General features: G+C 38.6%; 1 protein-coding gene across 1 annotated transcript in view; it reads right to left on the bottom strand.

The window, feature by feature from the left end:
* Positions 1 to 15,700, bottom strand: part of PKP2 (plakophilin 2) — an 82,987-nt gene that overhangs the window by 27,423 nt on the left and 39,864 nt on the right. The window contains exon 6 of the mRNA XM_045554035.1: positions 13,227 to 13,404. Within this exon, the coding sequence (XP_045409991.1) occupies positions 13,227 to 13,404 (178 nt within the window). The remainder of the gene's footprint in view (positions 1 to 13,226; positions 13,405 to 15,700) is intronic.

The raw sequence follows: 15,700 nt of genomic DNA, 5'->3' as shown, positions 1-15,700 counted from the left end.
CAAAGCATATTCAAGACTTTTTGTTTACAATGTCTTAGTGTCATTCTGAACATCAAAAATAACTATAACTTCGATGAGACCTTTTTGGGTCTTATTTTTTTCATCTATAAATAATATAATGGTAGTAAGTGATTTCAAAAAGGCTTTCTGCCCCAAAATACTGCTCTCAATGCATATTTGTCAAAGAAACAAATGTGCCCAGCATTAGCTAAAGGGAATGAGGGGAGTATACAATATTGTACCATGCTTCCATGGAGATCACATTTATAGGTTGAACTCTGGGAAACTGACAATACTTAATTATTTTTAACCTACAAAAATGGCAGTTTCACTATTCAATTTAATAGTGGAGGAGATAACGCTAATACACCCCAAACCAAGAATATTAACAATTTAATGGTTGCTGAATCGACATAATGAAATTTTTGATTTTAACAAAATCCATTCTGTGACTTTGGTTCTCATTTTACTCTTCTAATTCAAGAATATCGTCCTTATTTTATTTTTATTATACCTTAAAAAGTTCGAGACTTTGTCCATTAAAAAAAGATAATGAATGTGTGTTTATAAACTGGAAATAAAACCATTTTTACTATCACTTTTTCTCAAGAAATGATCATTTAAACAAAGAGTGTCTACTCTGTGAGCCCTTTAAGAATCATGGGACATAAGCAGCTTGGGAGAAACTGAAAAAGCCTCTTTTGCAATCTCCTTATTTTACACATGAAAAAAATGAAGTCCGAAGTATTTAAGTTACTTTTCCTCGGTGACAGCAAATTAGTGGTGAGTTCAGGAAGGGAGGGCTGATCTGTACTCTGTACCCAGGTGGCTCCAGACCAGAGCAAAGCCCATCTCACAAGCGCGCAGCTTGCCATTTGCTTAGCAAATACCATACATCCCCAACGACAAGACACTGTTATCATGTTTTAAAGCTTCCCTTTGACCTTTTCAACCTCTGGCCTGCAGAAATGGCAGTAGTTTAGAATTGCTTTGACAAATCAAAAGGTCTGTCTTTCTTACTGGTTAAGGCCACCATATACCTTGCAGATGGATGACTTAGCTTTGTTTAACTTCAGGGTGTTTATTTTGGGTCAGAATGGTAATTCAGTTTGGCAGCACTGCCAGTTCACATGCACTAACTGTTGTCTTGTCATTTGGTATTATCCAGACTCTACTTGCTTGAAATGGGACTTATCAGGGGTTTCTGGCAGTTGATACCTTTGTTGACAGAAAGTACATGGAACCCCACTGCTTCAGTATTTGCTCCTGCATATCAAAAATAGTTCCCACCTTACTCAACTACACAGAAATATGAATAAGGGTAGATTATTTTATACCACTACACCCATGAATAGAAATCATTACACAAACAGTAATTTGTTATTGTACCACTCTGAAAATAATTAATATTTACAGAAAATGATATATATATCCATCTTAAAGTATTTTTCAACAGCTAATACTTAAGCTTGTAGGAATCAGAAAATTAACATGGCTATACTTAGACAGAATTGATCTTTTTATAAGTATCTCCTGAATACTGAGAAATATGTATTGATTACTGTTTCTTATATGCAACCCAAAGGAAGTTTAACAGAAAAATACCTCAAAACTAGAAATTAAATATACTGAAACAATTATCTTATTGAAAATTAAAAGACAATAAGCACACAAACATAGTACTCAGTAAAAATTAATTATCAAAGTTACCAATAGACTATATTGATAATGTTTAATGGTTTGAATTTGATTATACCAGGTTTATTTTCCCTGGTATAATCTAGTCGACATCTGAGCAAACACATGAGTACATTTAAGTATACTAAAACTATTGTATACTGAAATTTAAAAACCAGGTCCTTGGACTGGGAGTTGAAGACAAGGAAGGGGCCAGGAGAGGGGAAGTGAAGATGAGCCCCTTTACACATCAAGGCAGGACTATTTTGGCTTCTTCACCCACACTGGGCTCAGATGGGAGGACAGCAGCCTGACCTGTAGCCAGTGCTTGCTATTAGGGAGAATTTTTTCCTAGCAATATGATTTGTATTGGGGGTAGGGGGACAAAGAAATAGAATCCGAACCTCTGTGAGTCTCTGAATGGTAACAGAGCTTCACATATTTAGGAGGATTCAGGTGTTTTATCTGAAAGCAAATCTGTGGCTCTTGACTCTCTCCTGGACCACTTATCTCGCACATTCCTGAGTGTCACAATGAAAAAGAGAAAAGAAAACAAAATGCCCCCGGACTTTGCTAAAACTAAAAGGAAGAATGGTATGTCTTTATTAAGATTAATGACAGTATGACTAGCCCTTGAATTCATATGGTAAACCAAAGAACGGGCAATGTTAAATGATAAAAATTGCTGCAATTTAATGTTTGCACTAGACATTATGGTAGGCAATTTACAAATATCATGATCTGTAATTTTTGTAAAATTGCTGATATTGGGGTACACTAGAATTGCATTCTGGGAAATTCTGACCGGTGCCTCTCATTGAAAATCAGAATTAACTGCTTCTAATAGGATTTTTACTGGCCCTTCCACATAAGGTTGTCTGTGTGTGGCTACATTGAGACGTGGCTGTCAAATAGGCCTAGTTTCCCAGCACGCAAAGGAAATTTGCTACAAGCTCAGTGTATAGCATACGCTCACCTGGCCTTTGGAAACAACGAGCTGATGGGGGATGCTTATAGTAAAAGGCTACAGTTAAGTTACCAGGACACGAGAATGGCAGACAACAACAGGGTTGTAGTGCATCTTTTCAAGACACTTTCCCCAACAAAACAAGTAATTCTAAGAAGCATAATTTTTTTTTAATGGGGCTATTTCTACTTGATAATGGGTATGGTTTCCTAACACACAGTTTCTAGTGTGCATCCTATACAAGGCCTGGTGGCTGTGGGACTAGTCTTAAAGGTCTAACCAGCATACTGAGCCAGTGATCACCTCACCCCAGTGGTTTTAAAAATTGTGGATTCACCTTTGTGTTCACCAACAATTAAAGGCTTCCTAATACTGTGTGATGTAAATTGTGGGGTAAGGCCCCAAGTGGTACCAGTCAATTAAGTATTTGGTAGGCAGAGTCAGAATTCATTCCAAGACTGAGTAGGTAGTTGATAAGACACTGGGTGATAAGGAGACATCCTTCTTCCTCTTGGTATTTGGGATTTAGGTCTGGGCTTTTGTTGAACTCTCAGCTGATACATATCAAACAGTTGGGTCTTGTCTGTGATTAACCAAGAGAAGCAGCAGAGGCAGCTTGTGGTTCCACACAACAAAAGGGGAGCCTCATTTGAACCGGCAGAGGAACAAAAACTCTATGCCAAAAGAAGGGCTTGCTTGTTACCCTGAAGTCAATGTTAGTTCCTGAAGGTATCAGCAAACACCAGCCAAAGTCAGCTGCAAACAGAGCAACAGTGGGAGGTAGAACAAGACGCTAAAATCTATGTATCTTGTTCCTTTCAGGACAAGGAAAACTAGCCGAACAAAGGTACATCAGCATCTATTACACACCAAGAAACTAGAAGGTGGTGGAGAAAATCTAACCTTAAAAATCCTTTAGCTCTGCTTTCCTGCATTTTTGGGTCTTTCAAAAGCATTCTGAATAGGCAATTCAGGAAGTAATCATCTGGTTGGTAGGCTACATTCATTTCCTCTTAATTTAGCTGGAACAGGTTGTTCAAGGCAGGGTGCCAAATTTCATTTAACATCAATTATAAACAGCAAACTAATTTTAAAAATACATCTAGGAGCCACTGCAACTTGAATAAGCATTCTTGGCATCTACAGAAGATGTCTGGAATGACAGACAAGGATTAATAAAGATGTTTAAGGCTTAGACTAAAATAATTTATTGCTCAGATAGTTTGTACCTCTAAGATAAGCATAGATTTCAACCACAGGATAGTAAAAAACGTCATCAGTTGCTTTATCCAGACAATATCAACCTGTTCATTTTTTTAAATAATAATTAGTTTAAAAATTTTAGTAGTAATTCTATGATGATAGCCTTAATTTTTTGGGAAAAAGACTTTCAGTGTCATAAGATACAGTTCATAAAATACCACCTCTAATTTGAGCTATACACAGGCATTTTTCTTTAAACATGAGGGTTGCTTTTAAAAATCTCTGACAAAGACATTTTTGAGAATTTCTTTTTCTAAGACTCAACTCAGTTATAAACTAACTGATGCAGAAAGACCAGCAAAAACAGTTCTCTTGATACAATAAATAAAAATTATTCTTTTGTTTCCTTTGCTGATTCTTTTTCCTTCGTATTGTCCCTATTTTTAGGCAGTCAGTATTTATGCACTGATTGATAAGAATAAAGAGTGTCTTTAGCTTAGAGAAATGTTATGTAATTTCTGTGAAGTACAACTTTTAATCTGGGCCGATCTGGCAAAGACATAAATAGGATAGTGGAAAATTTTAGTCGAAAGAGTAGGGACCTTTGCAAGGGGGTTGTTTGGTTGCCAGATGTGCTGCTTGACAATTTCCATAAGACATTTATTCTTAAACACACTGGGTTCAAGGAGACCAGAGAGGAGTGGTCAGGTAAGCATGGCCATATTTGTTTGGATTGATCGTTTGACTTGTTTGCTTTAACAACTGAAGATTTGTTGAGAGATTTCAAAATAATGACCTAACCCCACCCCAGGCTTAGTTTATAAAAAAATCATTAAAAAAAATCAGGATCTTATTTACCCATTAAATATCATTTATACCTTTTAAATTTATTAAAAGAAAAATTTACAAGGTAATTTAATTCATTAAACCACATATTTGTTTGTCTATCTAAAATAACCAACATTAAAGGTGGCAGTATAATATTAGAAGTATTGTCAATTTCATTATTTATGAACTTCATATTGCTTATATTTGCACATCAGACATGATTAGCCATGATTGCACATCAGACATAATTAGCCAAATAACTGAGGTTGAAGTTTCTCTATTTCTAAGAAAAGTCAGTCTCTGGGTTGAACTATCTAGAGCAGCCTCTGATTTCAAGATTTTTTTAAGCACCAAAAGAGGCAGGAAAAGCTTCATCTTTCTCTGCTGCACTGCTTTTAATAGAAGGATTTGTCCTGTAAAATTTCGATTCAGTGAAAAGGCTGCACTTAAGGACCTAGAAAGCTACATGTGGCCTTAAGGCTGCAGGTTCCCCACCCCTGATTCTAGATACTTCTATGAAGTTTCTGTTTTGCTTACACTGTCTCAGTTTTATGGTAAATTATTTCCCAGAAGTAACTATATTTAGATTATCTTAAAAAGTAAGTTCTGGTCTGTTTTGGGATCTACATTCTTACAGAAAAGTAGTTATGTGATAATCAAGGAAAGTAGACCCTGGCTGGGCACTGTGGCTCACACCTGCAATCCTAGCACTCTGAGGCGGGAGGACTGCTTGAGGTCAGGAGTTTGAAACCAGCCTGAGCAAGAATGAGACCCTGTCTCTACTAAAAATAGAAAAATTAGCTGGGTGTGGTGGCCTGTGCCTGTAATCCCAGATACTTGGAAGGCTAAGGCAGTAGGATCGCTTGAGCCCAGGAGTTTGAGGTTGCTGTGAGCTAGGTTGACACCACGGCACTCTAGCCCAGGTGACAGAGTGAGACTCTTGTCTCAAAAAAAAAAAAAATTACACCCTCATTTAATTAAGAATCTTCTAAATTTCCTGGGATTATGCACAAGGCTAGACCAAATAAGTCCTTTTCTGTCACGAATATTCAGAATAAGGGATAGAATGAAAATGTATAATTTAAAAAATGTAGATGCAGTAAATTTCTAAGTTTTGGTATTTAGACATATATAAAAATTCAATTCAGTATATTTGTGTGTGTGTGCTGGAGAAGATAGATATGATCAGACACATTAAAAATTTACATGAAGACATTCTTTTTCCAGAGAGTGGCTGGTATTGATATTCCAAAAAAAAAAAAAAAAAAAAAAATTGCCCTTAACCCCGTGGCTAACAAGGGACAAGACTAATAGTTATAACCTTTCTTTCTAAAGGTACAGTTTGCTTCCTCTGACCACTCCCCACCCCAGTTAGAGTTCCAGTGATAAGTGACAATGCAAGTTTCTTTTTAAATAGTTGTAAATTTTAGTATATAAAAGGGTATCATATAATCATCAAAACACATTTACTGCACTATGACTCATGGGAAAAAGTGAAGTTTAAGGCATTTGTAGGAGAAATGCATTACCAATTACTTCTCCCCTTTAAGTGGCACATACAGGCATAAAATATAAATGAGAAAAAGGAGTATGTTTTATAATGTGTAATGAATCAAATTCCGGGGTGGCCTTCACAATGCAGAAACAGATATGTCAGTAAGATTAAGGTGGCAATTTTATAAGACTTTCTCATAAGTAAACAGTTAACGAACTATAATGACTTTTCCAGGCTTCATGAATGCATATTTCTAATATGACTAAGGTATTTAAAAATGGTGGAGATGAACTAGTGATAGAATGATGAGCCAGAAGACTAAGGACAAACACCTAGTCATCCTTTAACAGCTCCTTAAGTGTGACTTTCTCCAGAAAAATTTCCCAACTCCCCAGGCAATGTTAGGCAAGGATACCTCCCTTAATAGTCTCTTCATACCTCTCTCACATTTCTTATCAAATGTATTGTCATTATCTCTTCAGGTGCCTATTTCCTCCACTAAACCCTGAGATCCTCCAGGGCAAAGGTGGGTCCCATTCTCTTTTTCACATCTCAGAAATGTAAACCGTGGTTTGGATACAGCAGGCGTTCAGTAAGCACTCAAGGAATCACCACAGGGTTGCACAAGAGCAAGAGTAAGGGCAGATCAGTGGCAAACCCAAGGAGGCCAGACTAGTTGCTATTTTCAAATTTCTGATAACTGGCTCTATAATTGTAGAAGAGTCTCTGGGACCTAATTTCTTCACCTGAAGAAGGAGACTGGTAGCTGCCCAGACGGGTTTGGGTTTGGCCCGAAGTGTTTTCTAAAACACTGACTCTCACTGCTCCTGGGCAAGCATTTTTTCCATTCCCTAGTCTGACAGAGCCCCGACCATTTCTCAAGATCTTACACCTTCACACTTAAGTGGCTGCCTGAGCCCTGAGGCATTTTAACTCCTAACCTCTAAATTGCTCCCACCTGTTGTCCTTTAAGAGCAAAAAGAGGACTCGGGGAGTAGGGAAGAAAGGAAAGAAAGACAGAAAGGAAGGAAGGCGAGGAAAGAAGGTATAAGAATGACTTGGAGAAATAACGATAAATCTTTGGCAGAAATTTCAGACTTATCCCTAACAATAACCATTGGTTTAAATTATGCTACATCCCAACGTTTTCCAACCAGTAATGTGGAACATACAGATTTAACAGGCCATACCAATTCCCAGGGAACTGGTACTATGAATCATAGTATGAATTCATACTAAATAGAAAAAAAGGGCTCAAAATTGGTGTGGGTAGCTGGGAGTAGGGGTATAGATTCAAGGAAGACAGGTATTGCCTTTTCAATAATTTACAATTCTAAGATTGTCACGTAAATCTTTTGGAATTTGAAATATTTGGAAGAGTATCCCACTAATTTCGATAAATATTTTAACTAAGTTATATTTCTTACTCCAAGTAAATAAAGACAATATTGAAAAAAGAATGAGATATTTTAGCAGGTTTTCTCCACTTGAAACAAAAATGTTGAAGTTTCATAATAGTTTCCAAGAAAACAAAGTAACAAAGTGACTGTTTCTCCTTTGAAAAGGGATGTTTACGGAGAATTATGCCTATTTAATTACCTTCATTTTGATGTTAATCAACTAGTGGAAATTCAGTGTCAGTGGTGTGCTGGTAAATGTTTAATGACCAGTCTTCTGGGGCCAGGGGTAAGGGGAGATATCTGATTTGTGGTGTTTGCCAATTTCTTTCTTCTTTCTTGTTTTTAGAGATGGGTCTCACTACATTGCTCAGGCTGGACTCCTGGGCTCAAGCAATTCTCCCAACTCAGGCTCCCAAGTAGCTGAGACTACTGGTGCATAACAACATGCCTGGTTTGCATTTGCTAATTTCTTAGTGAAAATACTCCCATTGTGACTGGTTTCAAGCTACTAACATGATGTCACTGAATATGAAGTTATGATGAGATTATAACAATCATTCCTACTTGCTGGCTCCAGCACACACTGGAGTGTGCAATTTATTTTTCCTCTCCTAACCTGGATGTTACCACTCATTATACTAATATAATATCATTTAAGAAAAAAAAGTTGAAACTTGCATGAGCACATCGTTACCTCGATTACAAAATTTTTATGATCTTTCAGTGAAGGACTTCAATCATGAAAAGAATATAATTCCAAAGGGACCTAAAGAAACCACCAAGGCCCAAGGTAAATGCTGCTGCAGGCAGAGGCTAATCCTGTAGATAAATGATCTGATACCTGACAAAGATGGTGTACCCGACAAGTGTTAGTTTTCTTGAAGGATAAGCTGTGCATGTTCTCCTGTGTGAATCTGATCTCACCATAGCAGCCCCAGGTGGGCAGAACTGGCATGACTGCCACAAATTCATTACTAAAGCAAACACTGCACCTGCAGAGCAGATTTACTCAGCACCATTGCCATGTGCAGACCAGAAATGATCTTAATTGTCAACTCTAGTAAAGGGGAAAAGTCAGCTCTAGTAAAGGGGAAAACCATACAGAAGTTTTTCTCCAAAGTAGATTGAAAGAATTCATTGCAGTAATCCAAGTCAAACACAATGTCAAAAAGACTACACTATTCATGTTGCCAATTCAGTTCACTGTTGGCTCTGAACCCATTAGGAGAGAAAATACCTCAAATGAATTTGTAGCAATTAAGATATTTGCTAACATTTATGATCATTTTATTCAGCTAAGAGTAACTCTTACGAACCAGTCAATAATCTATTTTAAAAGTTTTCTAGAGTAAGCTGCAGACATAAATAAGAAACTACTGAGCAAATACCTCTATTGGAAATGGACACTATTTGATTGTAGGTTCCCTAGAGGTCTTTTCTTACATTCTGACTCATATCCTGAATATTCACCTGGTGACATTCACACACATTGTGACATCTAGCCTGAAGCTGTCCGCACTGCCATCTCCTCTCTCAGAAAGACATCCCACTTCATACGCTGCTTCTTTGTGTCTTTCTTGACTATATGAAATGCGGCACAGAGTTCCACATGCCCACAACTTCCAGAATAAAAACACTGAGATGCAGATGCAATGCCGATAATGAGAAATGAATATGGCTGTAGATTGGTCTTTCTGACCCTCTGATGCCGGGAGATTGTGAAGGGCAGAAGTTTTATGCACATGAGCACAGTCCGTGGACATATGACAGACATTAATGTATCCAGCATGCTGATATATTAAGAGAGCTTTGGCTTTGAAGACAGGGTTCTTGGATTTCAATTCCAGCTCTATTACTAGCTACATGACTGTGGGAAAATCACTTCACCTTCTGAGCCAGTTTCCTCATCAATAAAGTGGGGAAAACCTACTTTATGAAGGCTGCTGCTGAGAAGAAACTGAGAAAATCCTCATACAGCATTTAGAACAGTTTCTAGAACATAATACACAATAAATGTTAGCTATTATTATTATGAATTAGATAGACAGATGAAACAAGAATGGATATTTTAGTAAGTAGATACACTATGGCATGTAGTTTCTCAGGTTTTTTGCTATATTCTGCTTTTGAAAGCAGTTCAAATGAGTGGTTTGGATTGTTTTGGAAACAGTTTAGAATGGTGTCATTCTGACTGGCTGAATGAGTGTATTCAGCTATTACATGTTCTGAAAACTACGTGCCAACCACGGCATTGCTTCTACTCCTTGAGGTAAGGGGAGACTACAGGAAGAGACCGTAACTAACATCCTTGCCTTTAGGTTTTCACCCTCACAATACACCTTTCCCGTTGATACTATTCCTCTTTTCACACAAAAATGATCTTATTTCTTTCCTCCACACTAGCTAATTTTGCTTATAGGAGGAAAAAAAAAAAAAAAGAACTCTTCAACATGACCCTCAAGGCCCCCACAATCTGGCCTTACCCTATGTTTCCAATTTTGGTTTGATGACTTTCTACCCGAAACTCCATACTCTTGCCAGACTTGATTATTCACCTAATTCACCATGTATTTTCATTTACTCACTCATTCATTTATTCATTGCATTCAAATACTTCATGCTTAATTACTATATGCCAGAAACTCTGTTAGGTGTTAGAGATTAAAGATTTAAAAAAAATGCCTGGGCTTAGCTTTAAAGGAGCTTACAATCTAGTTGAAAAGGTGTGTAAACAACTCATCATAAACCAGCAATGTGATAAAATCTATAACAATGGTGACTTGCCTGTAAATTCCTTTTGAACCCTTAGGAAGAAGCAATGACTTCTGCTGGGGAATCTGGACAATGTTTCACAGAAAAGGTGAAGTTTATCTTTGGTGTTAAACAATTAGGAGATTAAGTATTCAATAGGCAGATAATAGAAAATGTTTACCAGGCAAATAAAAGTAAATAAAACCTCGACTATATGAAAAGTACCTATAACATCTAAGGAAAAGCAAATACTTTAGTGGGTATGAAGTATGCCTGTGGGGAAAAAGGTGGTAAAAAACGTTGTGGATAGACTGAAAACAGTGTGTATGCTGTGATGGACCAAGATGTCTTCCATTTTTGCTTTGTTTGCCCAGCAAGTATTTCCACCCCTCTTGTTTTAGAACAGACCTTTCCACCCTTGCTATAAAGCAGGTATCTGATCCAAGATTGGCCAATCTAGGCAACAGTGGCTCAAATCATGTGCACCTTTCTGAAGCAGAGCCAGGAATAAACCTTCCCTGAGACTGGCACAGTCATTTGAAGAAAGATGTGCACTTTTTCTGTTCGTGGCCAAGCAAGGGCTGCCTATGATGAAGTTATCTGCTCAGTAGAGAAGGCTCATTTGCATTTGTAGGGAATGAGCCCAACATACAAAAAGAAGAGCAAGCAGAGATGAGATAAAAATAGAAATAGAGTGAGTACCACGGATGCTGGATTTTTGTTCCAGAAAGGGGATGAAGCCCTGGTATGCTTCCTTTACTTCCATAAGTGACCTTCAACATCTCAGACACATGGGCCAATGAGTCTCTACTTAGTTTCAGTGAGTTTGAATTCAGTTTTTGCCATTTTCAATGGAAAGAGTCCTGACTGACACATCAGCCATATTAAGAATTCTGTTTAAGGCTGGTGCAGTGGCTCACGCCTGTAATCCTAACACTCCAGGAGGCTGAGGTGGGAGGATCACTTGAGGTCAGGAGTTCGAGACCAGCCTGAAAAAGAGTGAGACCCCCATCTCTACCAAAAATAGAAAAAATTAGCTGGGCGTGGTGGCACACACCTGTAGTCCCAGCTATTCGGGAGGCTGAGGCAGGAGGACATTGAGCCCAGGAGTTTGAGGTTGCAGTGAGCTATGACCATGCCATTGCACTCTACCTGGGGTGACAGAGTAAGACTCTGTCTCCAAAAACCCACAAACAAACAAACATGTCTGTTTAACATGGCAAGGCAGTAGGAACCACTACAGAAAAATTTTAAGACACAAAATGTTTACAACAGGTGAGTGATAGATCAAAGTGCACTAGAAAAAAAGACATTCTATAAAAAAGACACATGCAGGCCGGGCGCGGTGGCTCATGCCTGTAATCCTAGCACTCTGGGAGGCCGAGGCGGGTGGATCGCTTGAGATCAGGAGTTCGAGACCAGCCTGAGCAAGAGCGAGACCCCGTCTCTACTAAAAATAGAAAGAAATGATCTGGCCAACTAAAACTCTACATAGAAAAAATTAGCTGGGCATAATGGCACATGCCTGTAGTCCCAGCTACTCGGGAGGCTGAGGCAGTAGGATCACTTAAGCCGAGGAGTCTGAGGTTGCTGTGAGCTAGGCTGACGCCACGGCACTCATTCTAGCCTGGGCAACAAAGCGAGACTCTGTCTCAAAAAAAAAAAAAAAAAAAAAAAGACACATGCCCTTGAATGTTTATAGCAGCACAATTCACAACTGCAAAGATGCAGAAACAACCCAAGTGCCCCTCAATATCTGAGAGGATTAATAAAATGTGGTATATGTATACCATTGAGTACTACTCAGCCATAAAAAATGGTGAGCTAATACCTCTTGTATTAATTTAGATGGAGCTGGAGCCCATTCTTCTATGTAAAGTATCACAAGAATGGAAAAACAAACACCACATGTACTCACCATTAAATTGGAACTAATTGATCAACACCTACATGTACATATGGAAATAATTAATTCAATGGCAATCAAGCAGGTGGGAGGGGGGAGGAAGGGATGGGTAAAATCACACCTAACAGGTACAATGCACACCATCTAGGGGATAGGCATGGACAAAAGCAATTCATATAACCAAATCATTTGTACTCCAGTTAATATTCTGAAATAAATTTTAAAAAACCCACCAATGTCTAAAAAAAAAAAATGAAGTGCACTAGAAAAGCAGTTCCCATGGGCAGTACAGGAGATGGACACAACGGAGATCAGTTAGCATTTCATTTTTATGCATTTCAAGAATTTGGTCTTTTACCTTTAGAGAATTTCTGACTACCAAAATAGTCCGACAAGGCCCAGTTCACTTGGCACCTCTTCTCTAGTGCCGTTCTGATCTCACTCGGATGGCATGAATAGCCCTTTGTTCTGCGTTTCCGCAGCGCTGCACTTGTACCTCTGACATCCTGGTTCTCAAACTTCAGCGTCCATCAGAATCACCTCGAGGGCTTGTTAAAACTAGATACCCTGAGAGTTTCTGATTCGGCAGGTCTGGGCTGGGACCTGAGAATTCTAACAAGTTCCAGGTGATGCTGATGCCGCTGGTCTAGGGGCCACGCTTTGAGAACCACTGCTCTCACCCATTTCTCGTAGCTGTATTCTAGTCTGTTTGCCTACGTGTATCCCTTGCTAGATTAAATATTCCTTAAGGATTTTCTTGTTCATCTTTGTACAACCCTCAATAGCTAACACAATGCTTTACACTGTGTGATCAAGTGTGGAGATAAAATAAACATCTTATCATAATACATTCTCTCAGTTACCATCCAAATAGAGTTTCTCAAAAAATGAACTGTGTAACTACAGAGACGATCCAAAGGCAGAATATATCCTGCCTTCTTCTGGGCTGCCTAATTTTGATGACATCTTCTACCTGGGCAAGGTATAGGGTGGCGTTACCTTAGGCATCCGGTGACGTTGTAGAATATATCAAAATCGAGCAAACCATTTGCTTTGGGGTAGTCTCCTTCAGGCCACCCCGAGTAGGGGATGATGATATTCTCATTCAGGGTAAGCAAGGCTTCTGTGATCATGAGATTCTTGAGTTTGTCGTTAGAGGACAAATTCCACAACAAACCTAGAAAAGCACAGAGTTACCATGAAAATAGTGCAGGGTGAGGTCAAAACAACGGCCAAAAAATCCAGTTTAGGCCATCACCTCCAGGACTACAACTAGTTATTAAAAAGGGTGGGGGGGGGTGGTGGAGATGGCTCCATCCTCAACTGAAAGAACCTACCTAGAGCTCACTGGATGGCAGTAAAGGCTGATCTATAAAAATGGTAAATATATAGCTTATGCTACAAAATCGTGCAGGCTTAAGTGAATCAGAAATGTCAATGAAAGCCAGAAATACTTAAACATTTATTGTTGTTTCTCTCAAAAAGCCCTTCCACAAAGCTGACCTCACTGGGATAATAAACTCTGGGTTTACCAACAGGGAGTCTTGTAATGGTCCCATTGTAACTAAGACTTCAGCATTTTAAAAGCCATATTTTTTCCCCTTTAGATAAAACAGTCATATTTTTTCTCCTATAGAAATATCTTCTCCCACACCTTTTTGCTCACTACCTGGAACTTTCACCTGACATTTTTTTCTCCCAATAATGGCACGAAGGGCCTGCAGAAAGCCTTTCCTATGTCTGTCAACAGGAGGCGGATCAACGTCACCCATTAATGTTTATTGACTCCTACCCAATGACAGAGCTTATGTCCTCCAGCAAGTTATACCGGCTACCTCACGTATTTTTTGTTTTATAGTTTAGCAGTGAAAGACAGACAAGAGTGTTTTATCTATCTGCCACTTGCACGGTCTAAGTACTAATCTAAGACTAGCAGCACATTTACTCATTTCACTTCCCCTTTCTTCTTGAACCTCCTAAAGAGAAAGACCATATAAGCCAATGTGGAAGAAATCAAGATAATAGTATACTGTACTTTCCAGGACATTTGTGACATAAAGAGTGAAGCTGGGTACTGAGGGAAAACAGGAAGTAGCATATACATTCAGTATTTGTTTTCCCTTCAATTACTTCTGATGTGGTGGGAGAAAGGCTATATACCTATTGCTTGCTATTCCAGTGACTCCCAGCAGGTGTAAAGTCACCTTGCCAACTTTCGTACCTCAGTGGGTTACCCTAACTCACTATCACCCAGGACAGGGGGAAAAAGGCAAGACAGGAAGAAAGGATGACTCTTCCCTTTCTACCCTGTCCTCCTCACTGCCTACTGGATAATTGCCACTTCTGAAATTGCGTTGTCTATACAATGGAAGGAGGACACATAGATACACAGGGAAGTCTACTTTATGAAAAAAGCAAACATGGTGGTCTTGGTGGAATTGTGTGGTGATTATAATCTCTTCTAATTTTAATGATTGAAATAATAGTCTGTATAGTTAGAGCTTGGTAATTATTCAACCATAGTTATGTTTGGCCCAATCAATTAGAACACGTCAGGCCTAAAGCAGTCTTTTGGGCTTCAATGGTTTGCTTTGGCTGTGTGTAAGTAGCTTATTTTTGAAAGAGTAACCACATCTCCACTGCAGTGTACACACAGCTTCCATTACATACAGTGCCCCTCGGTCTGGTATCTTGTGAGGACTAGACTTCTGGCTTATGGGAAGGTCTTTTCCTGATCAAACTAGCCTGTGGGGTTAGTCATGAGCAGCATCCCTCAGCTACAGGTTTTGCAACACAATGACTTCATTCCTTCCACTTCTTTTGAAGAGGCCCTGGAAGTGGGACAGAGAGAATAAAACTCAGAAGGTGGTTGAAAACAATTTAAAGGCAGGTCTGAGGTTGAGTTTTGGTTACTAAGCTACAAAAGAAAGTTAGAAAGAAAAGCTTCCTGAGTTCTAAACAAGTAAACAAATTAACAGCCTCTGCCTTCCAGAAGCTTAAAAATGTGAAGCATAATGATGTTTCAACTCTTTTTAAAAAGGACCACACAGGGCACTCAAAGGAAAAGTACACCTTACAATAAAAAGCAGAGAGGATTAATTTGAACAAAGGGAGTGGAGTTTTCTGTCAACAGTCAATATCCTTTAGAGCTTGGCATGCTATATTATTTCTACATAAGTATATAGTTTGGGTAGCTTTACCATAATTTTTGATGTAGGATATTGTATAGAAATGTCATGCCTGTCAAACATCTGGGTGGCAAGAATCTGGGAAAAAAACTAAAATGTTCAATAGAGATTTGGGATTATACACGGTATATATGCACACACCCTCACATACTCACATAAAATCAGTAGTAACCAACTATAAATTGGGAAAACATGTACAATAATATGAGACAAAGGGTTTATACTCTTAATATACATACTCATATAAAATCAGTAGTAACCAACTATAAATTGGGAAAACATGTA

Source organism: Lemur catta, chromosome 6 (genome assembly GCF_020740605.2).
Source record: "Lemur catta isolate mLemCat1 chromosome 6, mLemCat1.pri, whole genome shotgun sequence".
In the NCBI taxonomy this organism is placed as follows: Eukaryota; Metazoa; Chordata; class Mammalia; order Primates; family Lemuridae; genus Lemur; species Lemur catta.
The sequence above is the reverse complement of the archived record's forward strand: the minus strand, read 5'-3'. Positions and strand labels throughout refer to the sequence as shown.